The following is a 19380-nucleotide window of genomic DNA, read 5'->3' as shown; positions in this document are numbered from 1 at the left end:
GATCTGGTTTGAAGATTAAAGTGAAACGAAAGGTTTTTTTCTCTAACATGCACGACTCCGACAGCGGGGCGCCTCGATGCTGATGTTGTTCTGTAGTAACCAGTCCTGTAACGCGCTCGTGTGCGTCGGGATGCTGCAGTGAAGATGGAGTGGTCTGATGTGGGAGCAACATGAAACATCAGGCGGAATATTTTTAGGAGCTTCTTCCACACCTCCACCTCTCCTCTCTCCATCTCTCTCTCTCCTCGATCTCTCGCTGACGGCTGCTCTCTTTTCTCCTCGCTCCTCTCTCTTCACATTCAGCAGCTCTCAGCCTGCGAGGAAGAGGAGGAGGAGGAGGAGAGGATGAGGCAGGAGAACAGAGTAGAGTAAAATAGAGCAGAGCGGAGTGCATGTGGAATCGGCGGCTTTATCGGCTCTTCTCTGGGATAATTCTGAACTTCTCGGGTTTGTTCCTCTTTTTCTGCATGTCGGGAAGTTGTTGACGAGCTGATGTAGGCGGGAGGATGAAGATGCTTTCCTCTCGCTCCACAGAGATGTGAGGAAACGTCACGGTGAAGCTCTTTGATTCTTCTGTTTGTGGCGCGTAAATCGAGAAAATCCCTGCTGCCATGTGCGCTTCCATCGGAGCGTCTGGAAGATGGAGGCGACCTAAAGTGATAAATTACCCAGCAGACACGATGAGCTCTTCGATCGAGGCGTAATCACTCAACAGATGTTAATTCAGAGTTTTTCTTTATTCCTTTATTAATCGTCTCCAGGCCAGTGCTGCATCTTAACTTGTGTAGGAACCTGTAGGGTTATTCAGGGAACAGGTATCCGTTCTTCTCTGGATATTTAAAGTTTCCGTCTTTCAGAGCTCCATCAGGATTGGTGATCTATTTCCAAACCCTCAGCTGAAGAGTGCGTTTGAGAGGGACTTCATCACCGTTCTTTGGATTAGTCATCAGAAAGGAAGCCTCAACATGTAAACATATACTCGGAGTTCACACAGGTTTTGTGCGGTGAATCGCACGAACGTGAAACGACTTCCGGGTTCTTCACTTTTGTGGATTTTCAGGATCCTGCTGGTGTTTTTCTTTTGAAGCCTGTACGTGTGACCATTGTGCATCAGCTGTTCCTCACAGCGGATCTCTAACGTTTTGGTTCCTAATCAACGATCTGCCATAAGGGAGCAGATTTTTCATCCAGACTCGGTCCCTCCGAGGCCCGTCAGGCGACATGTCACCTGTTTTGGACTGAGGGGTCGTCAGCCTCAGACTCGGACAGCAGGAGCAGATATTTTGTTCCTCTGTGGCTTCGTCCTCCTCTCAGAGATATGGCGGCGGCTATCGCCAGCTCCCTGATTAGACAGAAGCGCCAGGCCCGTGAGTCCAACAGCGACAAAGTCGCCACTAACAAGCGACGCTCAAGTCCCAGTAAAGACCCGCGGTCTCTGTGTGAGCGACACATCTTCAGCGTCTTTAGCAAAGTTCGCTTCTGCAGCGGAAAGAAAAGACCAGTACGCCGGAAACCAGGTGGGTGGAACGATTCGGAGAGCAAAGGTTTGCCGTATTACGGCGGGACGGGAACACTGCTGCTGCGGCGAGCTCTCAGACAGGTTCATGATCACACTGACAGAGCAGCTTAGCACGAATCACCATTCAAAATAATCCTTCTTTATCTTACACAGGGCATCCTTTGTCCTTCTGATTGGCTGTCGCTCGTAAAGTAGCAGATATATGACAGGAAATAACACAGGTCCAATTTAATGTGCAGCTTTAACTCAGCTTTCCTCTGATTGTCTGTCTCTTGCAAACAGAAGGTTTTAACAGCAGGCCTTCTGTGCACCTGACATCGCCATATAAGAACATTTCCTGTCTATGACGCAGGAATCTTTGAGGAAGGAAATCTCCCAACTTGGCAACTTTAACAAATCCGGGCAGTTACTTTGAAGCCCCTCCCCCTCTAAAGAGGTCTGAACTCATCACGACATTAAAAAACTGAACGTAACAGGTTATAGTTATTAACGTCACTTTCAGACGTCTGGCTCCTCCCACTCGAACACTAAACAGACACCTTGGTTGCTGCACAGTTGCTGTTACAGTAACTGTGATTACCCCCCACCCTCCCCTGATGGAGACAGCGGCTCAGCTGGAGGCGCGAGGAATTGCAGCGTCCGCGACCACTGCGTACATCGGCGTACCCCCGCCTTTATGCTGCTTGTCTGTCATGGCGTATAGTGTGATGATATCTGTGCTTCTTTGTGTGCTATGGAGTTTCTTGTGTTTCCTCCTCATGATGACTCACTTGTTGGAAGTCATCATGGCCAGAAACCCTTTTTTTCTCCTGACTTTGCCCCCATATGTTACATATTTCACTCTCTATCCCTTTTTCTAGCGTCTCCCCAGTGTAAGTTTGTATATTGTCTGCAACTGACAAATAAAGCTTATCCTTATGTTCACTTTGATAGATTCAGATTCAGATTCAGGGCTTTCCTTACCTGTGTCTGTTGAGGGTCCGTCAACACTGAAGAAGTTCATTGGTTGGCGAGGACGGTTTCAGCTTTTTAAAGCTCATAAAGTTGAAGCTCAGCTTTAATTTGAGGTTCCCGTGGTGTTTTATGTTCTGTGGGTTTATACTGGATTGCATAAAGAAAACTCACCTCCCTGTTTGCTGTGGGTTCTTCCGTGTTCTCTGTTTTATTTGTAATGAGCGTTGCATCATCAGATCCCCACGGTGTGATTCCAGACGGCATTTTTCTTTTCTTGAAGTAACTGCAAACCTTTATTTTTTTTAGTCCTCCTGCAGAATAACGAGATAAAAGTCGACCTGAACTCGAGCGGCGTTCCCTCCAGAGAAAGCTTCTCGGAGAGCAGCAGCAGAGCGTCGGAGAACTGGACGGCTGTCTGCGTTTACACATTTATGAGCTAGCTGCAGCTCTCGTCTCTCATTAGCCGACTCCCCGCCGTCGCCTCCGCCTCCTGCTTTCTTGGCAATACAACAAACAGCTTCTTAAAGAAACTATTACGCAGCACTTGTGCTTGATCAGCTCCTTCAGAGTCTGCGGACTTCAAGTTCTCCAGTAAGGAGCTGGTAGGAAGAGGCCGAGTTATTCATGAGTTGTTCTGCAGCTGGTGAAGTCGGCGTTCAGCTCGACGTCAGCACTTTGCCCTGCTTTGATGTTTCGCCCTCAGTGAGTCCTCTGCTAATGAGATCTGTTACTGCATGAAGCCTTTTTGAAGCCGTAAAGATTTCACCCCCAACTTTGCTCAAGTTCAAATCAAAACACGACCGCGTGCCTCCAGTATCCTTCAGCAGCACTTCCAGGTTTTCCTTCGGCTTTTTCGCCACCTTTTTGTGCAGAATTGACCACACACAGGAGCAAAATGCGGCCTGAGGGCCAGAATCAAGAGTCTGCAGTGTCCTAAAAGGAAAAATGTGATGTGTAGTGGGCTTCAACATGTAGGAAAGTTGCAGAGAAGGTTCTGGTAGCTCATCGCTCAGACTGTCCTGTAATTACACATTTACAATGTAAAGTTTTCATTAATTCACAGAGCATATCCTGTAGTTTGGTGTGGCGTGGAGGGAAGACTAGAAAACTTAAAGTGGGCCGGATTGGAGTCATCATCGGGCAGATTCTGGCCCACGGGCCTCATGTTTGACACTCCTGATTTACACCATCACTGTGTTGGTGTGTGGAAACCAGTAATGAGGTCCATGAGCTATTTCCTCGTAGACCTCTAAAGGACAGGAAGTCTTTCTTTCAGGTGTCGCCCCCTGGTGGCCTTTAAAAGGAATGCACATTTAGAAAACGTTGGCTTTTGTACCATCTCGGGTCATCGATAATGTAAGAGATGAGCAGGTGGTTTTCTTTCATCGATATCACGGTTTCTTCGTGCTCCCACAGCAGCAGACGGCGTTCTTACTTCAGCGCTTATCGTTTCGCTGCGACTCGGGAAGACGAGGTTGGGTTTTAAAGGCGCTGTCAGTCCGATCACGCCTGAGCTCGGGGAGCAGCATGTGACGAGGTGTTTTGTCGCCCGCAGCCTCACAGATGTTAAAACTCACAGCTTGTCTTCACACAGCGTGACGCACACTCACAGATACAGCTCCTGGATCCGTGCTTATAATTAGAGATTACACCTGATGTTTCGTGACTGTCGGTGTTTGAATCGTCAGCACGCTGACTTTGGATTCAACTTCTGAACATCAAAACACAGCGTGAGGTACGCCACTGCCCTCTAAAATAAACCAGCTGACTTCTATGGTCTTTAAAATGCACTGATGACATAAATATGTGGGAAAACAACTGAATGTATTTATGGACGTAAAAATGACCAAAAATAAATAAGTTAGCTTGAATATAAACTTTAGGTCCTTATCGGTATTTAGTTAATATTAATTTCATGTTGGAGGCTATTATTATTCTCTGAATTCATAACCAAGATTGCTTTTATCAGAAAGTAAACCTGTGAGCAAGCACTTGAGCAAGGCGATAGTGGGAAAGAAAAACCCACTTTTAACAGGAAGAAACCTCCAGCAGAGCCAGGCTCAAGGAGGGGCGGGGCCATCTGCTGCGACTGGCTGGGAGTGAGGGCACGCTCCGTTTTGCGTAACTATTTTTAAATCCCGGTAGCTCTGCAACCACGTGAGCTAGCGCAATATTTTTTTTTTGCATATGAAACCGGAGGAGTTGTACTTACATCTTCTGCCATCAGCTTGTCCTCGGTCACAGTTTCCTTCCACATATAGTTTTGCAAAAACTGCATAAAAAGCACTTGCAGCAACAAAAACATAATATTCCAGAAACACGCTTTGCCGATCCGATCAGCTGTTTGTAACACTTCCTACGTTGGAATAGACGTCAGCTCGAACTATTGCATTTCCGCCATTACCTGCCCGAAACCGGAAGTGACGTCATTTTGCGGAAATGTAGTTTTTTACCATCAAGGCCTCATGAGCCTATACTGGTGTTTTTAAAAGTTATGTTTGACTTTATGACTTTCTGTGTCGTTTCTGGGATGCTTAGGACTCATATTGCACTGCTGGAAATAGTTTATTTTGATGCATATGCTGCTTTTTTTTGCAAATTTGCATTATAATATTTACTTTCGTTTTTCCTGCAGTATATAAAAATTGGTGTATTTCAAAAATAAAACTATGAAGACACTCAAAATAAATTTCCTGTGGTGGGAAACTATTTTGTGCAACTTTTTTGTATTTACAGTTTTGAGGGATAAGCCTCTTAAATTTCTCTAACTAGAAATATATGTTAAAAAACAAAAACGATTTTCAATTCTTTTGTAGTTTATTGCACTTTTTTGCAATTTATGTAATTACTATGCACTTAATGCAGACATATTATTAAAATTTGGGCTATAATGGTTGTATTGATGTATAGCAACTTGAAATGCTCCCAAAAATGGCTCCACAGCCTGTAAACATATAATATAAGCTCTGGCAGACTTGGTTCTATGGTAGGTCTTAAAGGGTTAAAGCAGGAAGCTGTTTGAATCCACTTCCTCTCTGTGAAACATGGCCTGTAATACTGTGACTGCATGAAATGTAGGAAGTGTAGAGGATTTGTTGATGATATCAAACATCACTCTGTTGTTGATTTATACATGTGAGCTGTTTGACGGGTAATCAGAGTAAAACCAAACGACTTTAATGAGCAGCAGCCAATAAAGGTCTTTGTGTTTTGTAGGGACGGTTGGTCCTTCTGTGTGTCAGCTCCTCCACACTCACATGTCTGCTCTGTTAAAAGGTGAAGATTTACCTTGTTGTCGTTTCCGGACACGTATGTGTGTCTTCGGTCCTTTCAGATGTTAAGTAGCACAGCGGCCTGCTCCACATTAGCCTCGCTGTCTTTTTGGTCTATTTCTGCCAGAGATGAGTCCTTCTGGCCCACATTGTCATCTGGAGCATCACTTCGTCTGCTCAGCTTCTACCGTGTTTACGTCCTCAGACCTTCAGCTCGGTGTTAAAGTCAAGCAGGAGGGACTCACGCTGAGCCGTGGCCTCGGGGTTTGTCTCTGGGGCACATGTGACATCCTGGGGTTTGAACCATGTGTGTTTGTGTGCCCTTAAGCTTCACGTGGCCCAGGCTGGAAACCCATCAGCAGCCATCTGCTAACTCTGAGGGCAAAGGTCACTGATTTCGGGCTTCGGGAACTTCCTGACTCTCTCCACACAGATTGGAGGGTTTCCGATGGTCTGCCGGGCCTTCATGTTTGAACATGTCCTTAAACTAGTGGCTAACACACTGTTAGTGTTATATGTCTTATGCAAGCAAAGGGTGAACTGCTGATTTATCAGCTAATGCTAGCTAGCGTGATTTGCAAGCTGACTACACAGGTGTGACAGTTGTGTCTGTGTGAGCATAGCTGGACGGGAAATGTTGGGATGTACGCTTGTTTCTTCTTCTTCTTCTCAAATGTGAAAGTAGAGAAGGAGAAACACTTCTTCTTCTTGCTACCTTGCTACAATGCTACCTGACGACCTGCTGTCAGGTACAGACTGTGTGCGTGTGTGTGTTTGTGTGTGTGTGTGTGTGTGCGGGCTGAACCTCACATCGGTCTTTGTGTTTCAGAGCCGCAGCTGAAGGGCATCGTGACGCGCCTCTTCAGCGAGCAGGGCTTCTTCCTGCAGATGCAGCCCGATGGCGCCATCAGCGGCACCAAGGACGAGAACAGCGACTACAGTGAGTCCCACATTAACACTGTATTTGTCTCCCTCACACCTGTACTCTTTTTAATGGCCTCCAGGGGGCGATCCTGAGGGTTCATGGGCTCGTTTTGGGTCAAGCTAAATAAAAAGATGAGGTCATTTTGTAAAGTTTGGTGTCAGGAGTCGGTCTTATGAAGGGTTCAGTGAGCATGTTGTTTCACTCACTACTGTGTGATGTCGTGGTCGCTACCTCCAACTTTTATGGAAAGAGCCACAGCCAAAGTGTAAAAACACTGTGGATCAAATCATCCGATGTCAAACAAGAGAAGAGCTCAGAAAGGTGAAACATTACACAGAAGAAGGATCTCAAATACAACAGCTCATTAAATCAGAAACATAATCCAACAATCTTCTGCTGCTTCCCGGGTTTGGCTCATGAAGTCTAACCAGAGAAGTCCGGACTTCCTTCGCCCCAGCCAGCTCCTCCAGCTCATCCGGGGGGATTTGATCCCAGCCAGCTGAGATATAATCTCTCCAGTGAGTCCTGGGTCTGCCGGGGCCTCCTCCCGGTCGGACTTGCCTGAACTATTCGATGTGGAGGACCAGCAGATCTGAAGTCTGAAAGCCCCGTCACTAAGTGCGCTTCAAAGGAAATGTTTCCACAGCTTACACCTGCAGCTCTTTCAGTCACTCCCCACAGGTGAGGGTAGGGATGTCTGCACCGCTGCAGACTCCGCCCCAAGCCATCTGTCGCTCTCACGCTCCACCCTCCCCTCACTAAAGACACCTCCCCTACAACGCTGTCATGTTTAACACGTTAAAGGTCGTTGGTTCGATTCCACAAATCCTGTTTGGGGTTGCATCAGAAAACTGAAGCTGCATCTGCCGTCTGTAACAGAGCGATCCGAGGTCTGAAGACTGATCGCCGATACTCGGTCACGTTCCCGCTGCAGGTCTTTGTTCGCGGCTGGATGAGCTCAGGATTACAGCCTCTGCTGCTTCCTGTAAATCCTTTTGGTTTGGAAAAGAAGAAGCAAAAACAGGACAAGAAGAGGAGGAGGAGGAGGAGATGTTTTGGATTCCCCTCTCTCCCCCTCTCGCGTTCTCTCTGATCATCTCTGAGTTAAATAAAGGAGGATTAACCGCAGCCATTGCCACAGGCCTCTTCCTCCTCCATCTCCTCCTACTCCTCATCCTCACCCACACTGCAGCTCTCTGTCCCCGAGGATTAAATCACCTCTCATCACTGCGTCCCGCTATCACCCCCCCTCTCGCTCTCTCTCTGCTTTTATTCAGTCTTTTTCTCTCGCTTTATCAGCTGGAAGCACATCAGCAGGCTGAGCCGGGTTTTAACCACCGTTACAGATCGACTAAAAGCACAAAAATTCACAGTTTGAAGAGGTGTAATGGGATTTTTTAATGCTGAGTGGGTCTGATTTACACAGGTGCAGAAGATTTAAAGCAGAGATGGAAGAATCACTGCTGGTTTATTAATTTAAACCTGCTCTGTGTGACTTTTTACTGCAAATGTGTGAACAGACAGAAGCAGACGTTTCTGTAGTTTCAGGTTTGTGTGTTAACACGATGCAGAGGAGGAAAGGCATCAGCAACGAGCTTTAAGAAGCATCAGCTGATGTCCATCATCATGCAGGGATAAGGCCATCGCCAAAGAAGTCCATTATTCCACAGCGGAGGACGGTATCCACACGTGGAAAACACTCAAGACATCATCTCAGGAGTGGATATCCCAGCAAATCCCCCCCAGGAGACTCTACAGGCCTCTGTTAGCATGCTAGCATGTAACAGCTGCTGCAACGGTCCAGAGTCTGGGTCTCAACCTCCGCCTGGCTGAGACGCTGGGACCTCGTGGCTAACCCACCATTTTCACATCATCCTGCAGTGTTAAAAGTTTCTGCTCCGTCTGATACATACGTGCATATATTCATAGAACAAAAATATTCTGGGAGCTCTCGAATTCAGTTTTATTTACACAACAGTCTCCTCAAGATGCTTCATACTGTAAGGTCGACCCTACAATAATACATACAGAGAAAAACCCAACAATCATGTGACCCCCTGTGAGCAGCACTTTGGCAACAGTGGGAAGGAAAAACTCCCTTTTAACAGGAAGAAACCTGCAGGGAGAGGAAGAGAGCCAGATCATCAACGTTTGAAATCATGGTCGTTAAGAAGGGAGTTTTATCCAGGAGTTCCTCGTTCGTCTCCGCCGCTCGGTCGTCACGTCTGCTTTCAAAACGCCAAATGACTCAACTCGAGGTTTCACAATAAGAGCTCGGTAACTGCGGCAGACTTCCTGGTAGCTCCGTCCGTCTCCTGTGCTCTCTGTGACGTTTTGTATTAATCTACTTTCTGCCTCTCACTACCTAACTCTCTCTCTCTCTGTCTGTTTCTATGTCTCTCGCCCTCCAGCTCTGTTTAACCTGATCCCAGTAGGTTTGAGGGTCGTGGCCATCCAGGGAGTGAAGGCCGCGCTGTACGTGGCCATGAACGCCGAGGGATTCCTCTACACATCTGTAAGAACATCTGCCTCATGTCCTTCTTGAGCTTGTTGCGTTAAAGGTTTGGAGCGTCACTTCCTCCCGAGGTGACACAAACAGCTGCAGGAGCTCCTGACGAGTCCCCGACAATCATTTTAACTATTAACACATCTGAAAAACGACTGTTTGTGAGGTAATAAGGTGCTACTGCTTTGCTCAAGGACTCGGGCAGGATTTAAAGGGTGACACTGAGATAAAGTTTCTCACAAGATCTGATTTCATTATCTGACCGATCCAGTTCTTCCCCTGCAAAGAGATGCTGGGTTTATTTTTCTGTTCCAGCTCGTGTTCAGATGCAAACTCGGTGACATTACAGTACAAAAGTTCCACTTTTAGACAGCGTGTGTAATAATTAATTGATGATGAACAATGGAAGTAGTTAGGAGGACAGCCCTGATCAGACCGAGGACTGCTGCTCTGCCTCAGTGAGTCCATCTCACATCCATAATTCACAACACGTGCATAAAACTTTAAAATGCAATGCCTGAGCCTCTCTGTGCGCAGCGTCAGGATGGAGGCAGAGTGGTGGAGGAAGAGGAGGATAACAGCGACGATGTGAGGAAGCTTTCTCAGGCGTGTTGGACGCAAAAACTAAATATGAGCTCGCAGCGCGCTCGAAGAAGCTAGCTGTTAGCTGCGATTGTTGGTGAGCGCTGTGGGGAAGATGTAATTCTGCAGCGCTCCTATTGGCCACTGCGATTTGAAGCCGCGGACGCTGACTGTGTGGTAGTTTGAGTCAGTCTACACGAGCGTGCCTTCGTGGCGAGTACGTGATGCAACCTTGCTGCCACTTTGCAGCTGTGCTTTAGTTCTGCTTTGTGGTTTGATGGCAAACATGGACGCGCAGCTGTTAGTAAATGTTTCTGCACTTGTTAGCTCGATGCTCCTCTTCATGAATCATTAATTAATTATTAATTAATCACAAATTGGCCTGATCCCATCTCACCAGTCAGTCCTGACTGCTCGATGCTTTGAAATGTAAATGCTTCCCATCGAGAACGGGGAGATCACATGACTTCATCCCGTCTCTCAGCCCTTCCAGATGAATCCAGGATGGAAGAGGCAGCCCTGTTTTTTTAGGAGGTAAGGTGAGGATTTGGTTCGGCTCCATAAAATATAAACTCCTGTTCTCTCAGGTGTAGCTTCAGATGAAGAGCAGCTTCTCCTCTTGCTCTGCAGTTACGTAAGAGCATTACAGCACGAGCGGCGAGGCAGCTGCAAGTAAAGTTGTGCTGGGAGGCCCGAGCGTCTCAACGCTGTTTACTGAAACCATCACGTCTTGATACGAGAGGCAGGCCGCGTGCTGGGAGGAAAAAATACGCTTTTCATCATTTATTCTGTTTCCTCTTCCTCCTCTACATCATCGTCACGCTCCATTTGAAGTCCCGTCTTTTTCCTTTTTATCTGCTGCTGTGTTTGTGTTGGTTTTATTAAGTGTAGTAGTGACTGCAGCTTGATTCTTATCAGATTCTCAGTTACTCGTGAATCATGTTAAACACTCAGACAGATTTGTAATGAGCATCTGTGACATCTCACGGTGAAGTTTTTACATCAAAGACAAATTTTCTGACAGGAACGCGTCTCAAAGGTTGGAGCAGGGCAGCAAAAGGCTGAAGAGGAAGCACAGCGACACATAAACATAATCGGCAACAGATTACAAATAAAAACAGCCTCTAAGTTTTTCCAGGAGTCTGCAGTCCAGACCAGACGAGAACAAAAACTGCTTTTTCTTTATTAAGTGATCACAGAATTGAGGAAACTGAACTCTGGATTTCTGAGAGACACATTTCAACAACTGTGTTTAGAAACTCCAAGTTTCAAATGTTGGGACAGGTTTTTGTCTGCTAGGGGAGTTGTTCTGCTCTGATTGGCTCGCCTGACCACCTGTTATATCCAGAGGGTGCACACACACACACACACACACACACACCTGTTATACCTGGAGGGAGGTGCTAAACTGGGACTTTAAACGGCCCAGCAGTCACGTTTGGTGTCTAAATGTCCACCACAGCTTCCTGCTCCGTGAAGGATAAAGTGCACGAACAAGACATTAATATTTCAACTTAAAAGCCTTTTAAAGCTTTTAAAATAATGTAGAGTTTTATTTCTTCAGCTGCTTTGTACTGAGCTTCCTTTCCCATTTATGTTTCATGGATTATTGAAGTTCTTACAGTTAAGATTCCTTTTGTTGAATTAACATGTTGTAAAGACTGCAGCAGTGAACCTGTGCTCAGTGTGAACCTCAGGCTGAGAATTAAGACCCAGCTTTTGTAAGACTCTTGTCCTGTTACATGTGACGCTGCGCTGCAGTGCTGCTGACGCTATTGTGTGCGTGTAATGTGATCGATCACCTTCAAGGTGTTTCGTATTGGTCACGGCTCATTGGCTGCTTCGTGTGTTGTGTCCTATCACATCTTGCCGTGTTTCTGTAACAGGAAGTATCAGCATGTAGTGACCGTTTCCTGTCCTGTCACACGAGGCAGGCAGATTTATATGGAAGTAAAATGATGACGAAAGCTTTGAGCACAAACTGAACCGTGACGCTAAAAGGCTGCTGCTTCATTTTAAAATAAAAGCCCCGAGTTTAAACTTCAAAATAAAACTCAGCTGAGTTGTGCAATCAAACACGTAGACGCACAGAGATGTGGAGCAGGCGGTCGTGTGAGAAAAACTACAAAATGATCTCTCTGCTGATTATACTTCACATGTTTTCTGTATGTTTGTGTATCAGGATGTGTTCACACCAGAGTGCAAGTTCAAGGAGTCGGTCTTTGAAAACTACTACGTCATCTACTCGTCCACCATGTATCGGCAGCACGAGTCGGGCCGGGCTTGGTTCCTGGGCCTCAATAAGGAAGGAGTCATCATGAAGGGAAACCGAGTGAAGAAAACCAAACCGTGCTCACACTTTGTCCCCAGACCCATCGAAGGTGAGACCAGCTGTGGACAGATGTTGCCACCGTCGATTTTCTTTATATGTAAAGAAGGTTTGTGGGTCTGCAGTGTTGTTGAGGTCCTCGGGGAACCATCCTGCAGTTCAAGGAACGCTTGTTTTCTGTTGTCCCAGAGTGAATATTTATCCTCACAGTTCATGACTGATTTTGCAGGTCTGTGAGGACGTTAGTCCAACAGTTAAATTTCTGGTTCATGTTTACACGACAGGAGCTCACGATTCAGTTTGGATACAGAATGTATCATAAAGAGAAAAGTCAAAGATCATCGTTCCTTCAGATGTTTCAAATTTTCAGAAATATTTAAACATTTGAGGAAAAAAGCAAATGTTTCAGTTCAATTTCATTTAACCAACACGTCGTCATATTTCAAAGCTAATGTTGAAACTATTTCACATTGTTCTTCTGTGTGCACATGCTGCTGTTTCATAAATCAGGAACTACACAAATCTTCAGCTCTCTGCTCCACGTCAGTGAAAGACACACAAGTTGTGTTTAGAGGAAAGTGTTACCTCACCTCCCACTCTGAGCTAAACTCCACACTGTGTTTTTACAAAAAATGTTTTTTAAATGCAAACATGAGAGAAGGAGAAGCTTTTTCTCCCAGTTTGGGATTTTTGTACTTTGAAATCGACCGTTCTCCACATGTCTGTAGTTTATCGTCGTAGAAGATGAGTTCAATAAGCGAAATGGGCTTTGAGATTTTGCATTTAGAGGTGATTTTGTAAATGTAGGCGCTTAACACTGAAACACTGACATCTACATCCTGCCTTCCTAAGCAAAACTGTGCTGGAAATGTCCTGATATTTACGGAGCCCCGCAGGGGACATGGGAGAAAAAAAAATTAAGACGGACTTTTGCGAGATCTCGCAAAACAAACTCAGGATCTCGCAAAAGTTTTAGCCACATTCTTCGGAGGCCGCCAGCTCGAAGCAACCGGGAGGTCGAGGCACGATGTGCCGGGAAAGCGGTGTTCCTCCCGGCTGTAGTAGGTCTCGACCTCCCGTTAGCTTCGAGCTAGTGGGTGTCAGATCTCCGAAAACATCGGAGCACTTTTGCAAATATGTGATGTCTTGTAAACCGAGCAGGTATCTGACGTTTACACAACTACATTCACGCCTCAAAATATCTTAAAAGTTTATTTTGTGACCCAGAAAGAGTAATATTACAACTAAGTAGCTGCCGCCATTGTTGGAATTCAACTTTTGCGAGATCTTCCAAAAGTTTTGCGAGATCCCGAGTTTGTTTTGCGAGATCCCAAGTTTGTTTTGCGAGATCCCGAGTTTGTTTTGCGAGATCTCGCAAAAGTTTTGCGAGATCCCGAGTTTGTTTTGCGAGATCCCAAGTTTGTTTTGCGAAATCCCGAGTTTGTTTTGCGAGATCTCGAGTTTGTTTTGCGAGATCCCGAGTTTGTTTTGCGAGATCCCGAGTTTGTTTTGCGAGATCTCGCAAAAGTTTTGCGAGATCCCGAGTTTGTTTTGCGAGATCCCGAGTTTGTTTTGCGAGATCTCGCAAAAGTGTTGCGAGATCCCGAGTTTGTTTTGCGAGATGCCGAGTTAGTTTTGCGAGATCTCGAGTTTGTTTTGCGAGATCCCGAGTTTGTTTTGCGAGATCTCGCAAAAGTTTTGCGAGATCCCGAGTTTGTTTTGCGAGATCCCGAGTTTGTTTTGCGAGATCCCGAGTTTGTTTTGCGAGATCTCGCAAAAGTGTTGCGAGATCCCGAGTTTGTTTTGCGAGATCTCGAGTTTGTTTTGCGAGATCCCGAGTTTGTTTTGCGAGATCTCGCAAAAGTTTTGCAAGATCCCGAGTTTGTTTTGCGAGATCCTGAGTTTGTTTTGCGAGATCCCGAGTTAGTTTTGCGAGATCCCGAGTTTGTTTTGCGAGATCCCGAGTTTGTTTTGCGAGATCCCGAGTTTGTTTTGCGAGATCCCGAGTTTGTTTTGCGAGATCTCGCAAAAGTGTTGCGAGATCCCGAGTTTGTTTTGCGAGATCCCGAGTTAGTTTTGCGAGATCCCGAGTTTGTTTTGCGAGATCCCGAGTTTGTTTTGCGAGATCCCGAGTTTGTTTTGCGAGATCCCGAGTTTGTTTTGCGAGATCTCGCAAAAGTGTTGCGAGATCCCGAGTTTGTTTTGCGAGATCCCGAGTTAGTTTTGCGAGATCCCGAGTTTGTTTTGCAAGATCCCGAGTTTGTTTTGCGAGATCCCGAGTTTGTTTTGCAAGATCCCGAGTTAGTTTTGCGAGATCCCGAGTTTGTTTTGCGAGATCCCGAGTTTGTTTTGCGAGATCCCGAGTTTGTTTTGCGAGATCCCGAGTTTGTTTTGCGAGATCCCGAGTTTGTTTTGCGAGATCTCGCAAAAGTGTTGCGAGATCCCGAGTTTGTTTTGCGAGATCCCGAGTTAGTTTTGCGAGATCCCGAGTTTGTTTTGCAAGATCTCGAGTTAGTTTTGCGAGATCCCGAGTTTGTTTTGCAAGATCTCGAGTTAGTTTTGCGAGATCCCGAGTTAGTTTTGCGAGATCCCGAGTTTGTTTTGCAAGATCTCGAGTTAGTTTTGCGAGATCCCGAGTTTGTTTTGCGAGATCCCGAGTTTGTTTTGCGAGATCTCGCAAAAGTCCGTCTTAATTTTTTTCTCCCATGTCCCCTGCGGGGCTCCGTAGATATTAAAACACAGAGGCAGGAAAAAGTGTTTCTGGACGTCATATCTGAAAACCCTCGGCCTCACATTCTGACCTACTTCAGGTGAACCGTTGGCCAGTAAAGCCTACGTAAACACTGACCCTCTTAACAGTAAAGCAGCCGAGACTCGTATTTCCTGGTGAACTTGAACCAGATTTACTGGCATAAATTGAAAGAATAGCGAAGTCTTTTAATGTGATATTTTTAGTCCTGTTTGAAGATAAAACCAGTAAAACTGACTGTGAGACTGGGAGGTTATGCTGTTGGTTTGTAGGAGCCGTTGTAGCTCAGCTGCTGCACTCTTAGATCCTGGAAGCAAACGAGAGAGTTTGAGGAAGGTGAGAGCTCAGAGGTGAGCCAGGAGGTCGTCCAGCCAGAACTGAGAGTGTGAGGACAAGGTGAAGCTCTAATATCACAGATGGAGGTTTAACTGGAAACACGAAGCTCCGTCTCTGCTTTCAGCTGCTCTGCCCCTCCCCTCTCATCCCTCATCTTCATTTAAAAATATCCATCAACTATACATCTGTCAACTATCACCTTCCTCTCGTCCTTCTGTCAATCTTCTCCTCTTCCTCGATGTCCTTCAGCCTCCTTCCTCCCCTTCTTCCTTCTCCCCCCTCGTTAACTCACTGATGTCTTCTTTTATCATTTCTGATTCGTTCTTCTTCTTTTCTGTTATTTAACGTCAGCACATGAAGTAGCTACTAGTTTTAATAGGTTTGTTTTTATAATTTGCATAAAGGTTCAGGTTCACTGCACACCTGTTAGTTATGATTGTGTCATTAATGCAGCATCACAGGTTGAACTCTGACATCTGAATTTACGTCTTTTCAGTTTATTTTACGTGTAAATTCGAGAGTTGGTGGTGGCGTGATGCTTTAATGACTCACTGTCTTTCTCCCCCATCCTCCCCCGTCCTCCCCTGCCCTCCCCCCTGTAGTCTGCATGTATAAGGAGCCGTCGCTGCACGAGCTCGAGGAGAAGCTGCTGAAGTCCTCGAGGAGCCCGACGATGAACAGCGAGGAGCGGGCGAGGAGCCTGGAGAGGGAGCAGCGGGCAGCGGAGTCCTCCACAGAACGAGAGGCGTCGTAGCCTGCAGCGCCACCCGCAGGAGGAAGACGAGGCGAAGGTGGAGGAGGAGAACTCCCATTTTAACACTCCCTCTGTTCAGCAACAACAACAACTACAACCACACCGACGACGACAACCGCCATAACAACGACGGCGAAAACAAAGAAAAAAAGAAGCTTAAAAAAAGGGGAGGGGGGGGCGGTGGGGTCTTCGTGCTCGTTATGAAATATTTCAAATCAAATGGGGGAGGGCGAGGGGGAGGGGCCTGTTTGGAAATGGAAAAAAAATCAAGACGTTGATGATGATGATTTACATTTTATGCAAAGAGCCCTGCTGAAATGGCGCCGAGAGGCTAGCCCACCTACTCTTCATCGCCACATTGTAATCATCATCATCATTTCTGTCACGACGATGACAAAATGTTTTTGCGAGTCGAGCGAGCGCTGAGAACTCCGAAGCTTTAAGCCATGTAGAAACTTCACTTCCTTTCATTTCTTGATGAATGCAAAGACTTTCGCACTTTTGACACGCCGCGCTTCTTCTTCTTCTTCTGCGTGATGTCCTGTCCGGTTGGATGGAAGACCTTTTCTGTTTCGTCTTCTTCAGCTGCCACATCTTTGCGTGCGTTATGTTGTGTTTTCGGGGTGGGAGCCTTTGTGGGTTTTTGTTGCAGACACTGGCGACTGAAGGAAGGAAGACGGCCGGGTCTCTGTGCTCTGTGCCGATCGGACCGCTTCCTGTGACGGAGGTCAGTCGGGCGAGCGGGTGACTGTACGCCTGAGAGGATCAGAACAGCGTGCCGGCTTGTGTGGTCGCTGCAGGTGGTGTCCACGTGAACTCCACATTCCTGCTTTTTAAAATCACTCAGCAGTTTGTAGATCGAGTTCCTGCTTTTGCTTCACGTTGACGAAAACCGACTAAACTTCTTTAAACGCATCCAAACGTGAAGGATCGAGTTCTAGAAAGTTTGTGCGAGGCTCAGAGAAAAGCTTTGACCTTTCAGCCCCGAGTGTTGTCTGCAGGCTTCGTCTCAGGCTGTGTTAACGGCTGTTACATCCGCAGAGGAGTTTATATTTGTCACTATGCATCTGAGACATCAGATACGATCCACCCCAGAAGAGCTGGGGTGGAGGTGGGTTGCCAAGAGGCTTGTAAAAGCACCTGCAGCTGTTTATAGGTCAAATACAAGCCCAGTTTACGGTTGGAACAGACTGTAGTATAGATGGTGTACTCCCAAATATTTTCCATGAACAAATAGTTGACGATGGGGGGATTTTGAATATCCTAAAACATAATCAATTAATCATTTCAGGGAAAACGTTGGGCAAAAACAACCCTGGATGCTTCTCTGTATAAACTGTACAGTCAGTGTGCTGTCAGATTATAGCGAGCACATCGACTGTAGTAGTAATCGGTCTGTAGTAACCATGAACTGTGTAAACATGCCAGAAATGTGCAGCTTAGCATAGTGCTAATTCTTTTCCATTGCACAGAAAGTAATAAATGACAGACGGCAGGAGCCCAAAATCAAGCAGCAACTTTGAGCTGTGAGCCAGTCCCCATAGACTCGTATGTTAACATGAACAGCTGTACAGTAGAAATAAACAGCCTGGTAAAAAACCCTGTTAGAGATCATTTCCCCGCCTAAGAAGTCTGAGCGACTGAAACTCTGGAATTTTATTTGAATTTTACAGCGAGTGACGTCCTGGTAGCTACAGCTATCCTTTATATACAGTCTGCTCTCCAGGCCTGCAGCCTGTGAGACACAACCCGGGGCAGGAAAGGTCAAAGAGAGCCGTGAGCACAGGTGGGGGTGTAACTCTGACTGTGGGGAGTTTCAGACATGAGGTTGGTCTGAAAGCTGCTGGTTTTAAAAAGCGATCAGCAGGACTGTGAAGTCCACCAATAACTTCATAAAAAACTGATCGCAGCTCAGTCTCTCTGTGCTGCGTTCAGGGTCTGATCACAAGATTTGGGGTTTTGCGGCGTTACAAGAAATATTGCATGATGTACTTTCTGTGCGACGCCCCCGCAGACACGGGGAGATTTAAATGATTTATTGAGACACTAACAGCCGAGTTGTGTAACTCTGATCCGGTCTGAACAGGACTGAAGCTGAACGACGAGCCGACCGCGACCTGCCCCGTGCAGGCGTGTTGGAGCTCTGCGTGATCAGGATTTAACGGGTTAAAACGCCACAGCATGCGCTCACTTTGTCTGTTATTAACACGACTGTATGTTTGGTTTTGAGGAGGACGGGCACACTGAGCTCTGATTGGTCCATTTGTTTATGTTGACTTGGCACGATGTGTGCAGCGGTTCAAGAAAATTTGAATTTTAAATTTAACTTCAAGGAAAATATGAAGTGGTCAGTTATTGATTAGTGAATCAAAAGATCCCAGAACAGGTTTTTATGAGCTCGGTCATGGATGTGAACGTGTTTGGATAAAAAGCCCGACGCTCCCGCTTTCACTCCCTCCACCGTGATGCATTCAGGTGTTGGCCAATGGGGGGCTTTGGAGCGTTTCTGACACTGCCCCGCTTTGTTTAGACAAAGAGCACTGCCCTGAAAACTGTTTTACTCCAACCTCGTCTGAACTTCACGCAGCTGAAAGGAAAAGATTTCCTGTCATCTTTCAAAATAAAAGTCAAGAGTTTAAGGAAGAGCAGACGTACAGCTCTGGGTGGATGCTCAGGATTGAAAGTTCCCTTTATCGTGTCCACCCCGACTACGTTTCTTCCTTGCATTGCTCTGTAACGGCGACATCTTTTCCTTTCCAGAGAGTAAAGTTTAGACGTTCAGCCTGAGTCGCTGCACTGCCCTCTCCAACCTCTCAGACTTTCCTTCTTCTCTCACTCAGACCCTTTACTTCTCTCCGATGTTACCAGACGAGTTTCCCAAAAAGAAAACCGGGAAAAAGAAACGAGTCTCCATCAAACGCGTCCTTCTATCACTGCCTTCACCGTTCTCAGCGGGAGAAAATCACCAGGACTGCAGCATGTATGGAAAGTCGTTAGTGCCATTAGTGCTGCGATCCTGTCTCTGCAGCTCATACTGTGGTTCCACAAGTTCAGCCTCTGTCGTCACGCTGGCTCAGAACAATCCTGAGAAACTTCTGTCATCATAAAATCATTTGTAAAGATATTTTTGAGTCATAAAGATCAAAGATGGAAAACCTCTGCTCAGGCTGAAATGATTGGACCAAGTCCCCAAAACAGTCCCGGCTGTTCTTCTGATCCTGATTAACAAGAAGCTCTCAGAACCTGAAGAAGCAGCTGCTCATTTTTACACCAGTTTGTACCATAAGAAGGAGCAGCAAGTCAGTGTGGCCGTATTTAAGTAAGTTACTAAAACACCTTATATGCCAAGTAAGAGAGTAACGTCTGTTGGCGAAGAGCGTAGGGATAAAAACAGAGCAAAAGTTTAACGTTTTAAAACAGTTAAAACAACAACTGCTGATGAAGTTCTGCACGT

At 46.2% G+C, this 19380-nt stretch overlaps 1 protein-coding gene across 3 annotated transcripts in view; it reads left to right on the top strand.

Annotated features, from left to right (window-relative positions):
- The window catches only part of LOC102791340 (fibroblast growth factor 12-like), a 53827-nt gene extending 34447 nt beyond the window's left edge, over positions 1 to 19380 (top strand). For 2 of the 3 annotated variants that reach the window (XM_006801226.2, XM_006801225.3), the window contains exons 2-5: positions 6575 to 6685; positions 9082 to 9185; positions 11941 to 12139; positions 15775 to 19380. In XM_006801226.2, the coding sequence (XP_006801289.1) occupies positions 6575 to 6685; positions 9082 to 9185; positions 11941 to 12139; positions 15775 to 15926 (566 nt within the window). In that variant the 3' untranslated portion in view covers positions 15927 to 19380. Of the gene's footprint in view, positions 1 to 316; positions 1518 to 6574; positions 6686 to 9081; positions 9186 to 11940; positions 12140 to 15774 lie in introns of those variants that run through there. The other variant, XM_006801227.3, reaches the window with a different exon arrangement.

This window comes from Neolamprologus brichardi, chromosome 14 (genome assembly GCF_056152115.1).
Source record: "Neolamprologus brichardi isolate AB-2024 chromosome 14, ASM5615211v1, whole genome shotgun sequence".
In the NCBI taxonomy this organism is placed as follows: Eukaryota; Metazoa; Chordata; class Actinopteri; order Cichliformes; family Cichlidae; genus Neolamprologus; species Neolamprologus brichardi.
Note: the sequence above shows the minus strand (reverse complement) of the source record. Positions and strands in the feature narration are given on the sequence as shown.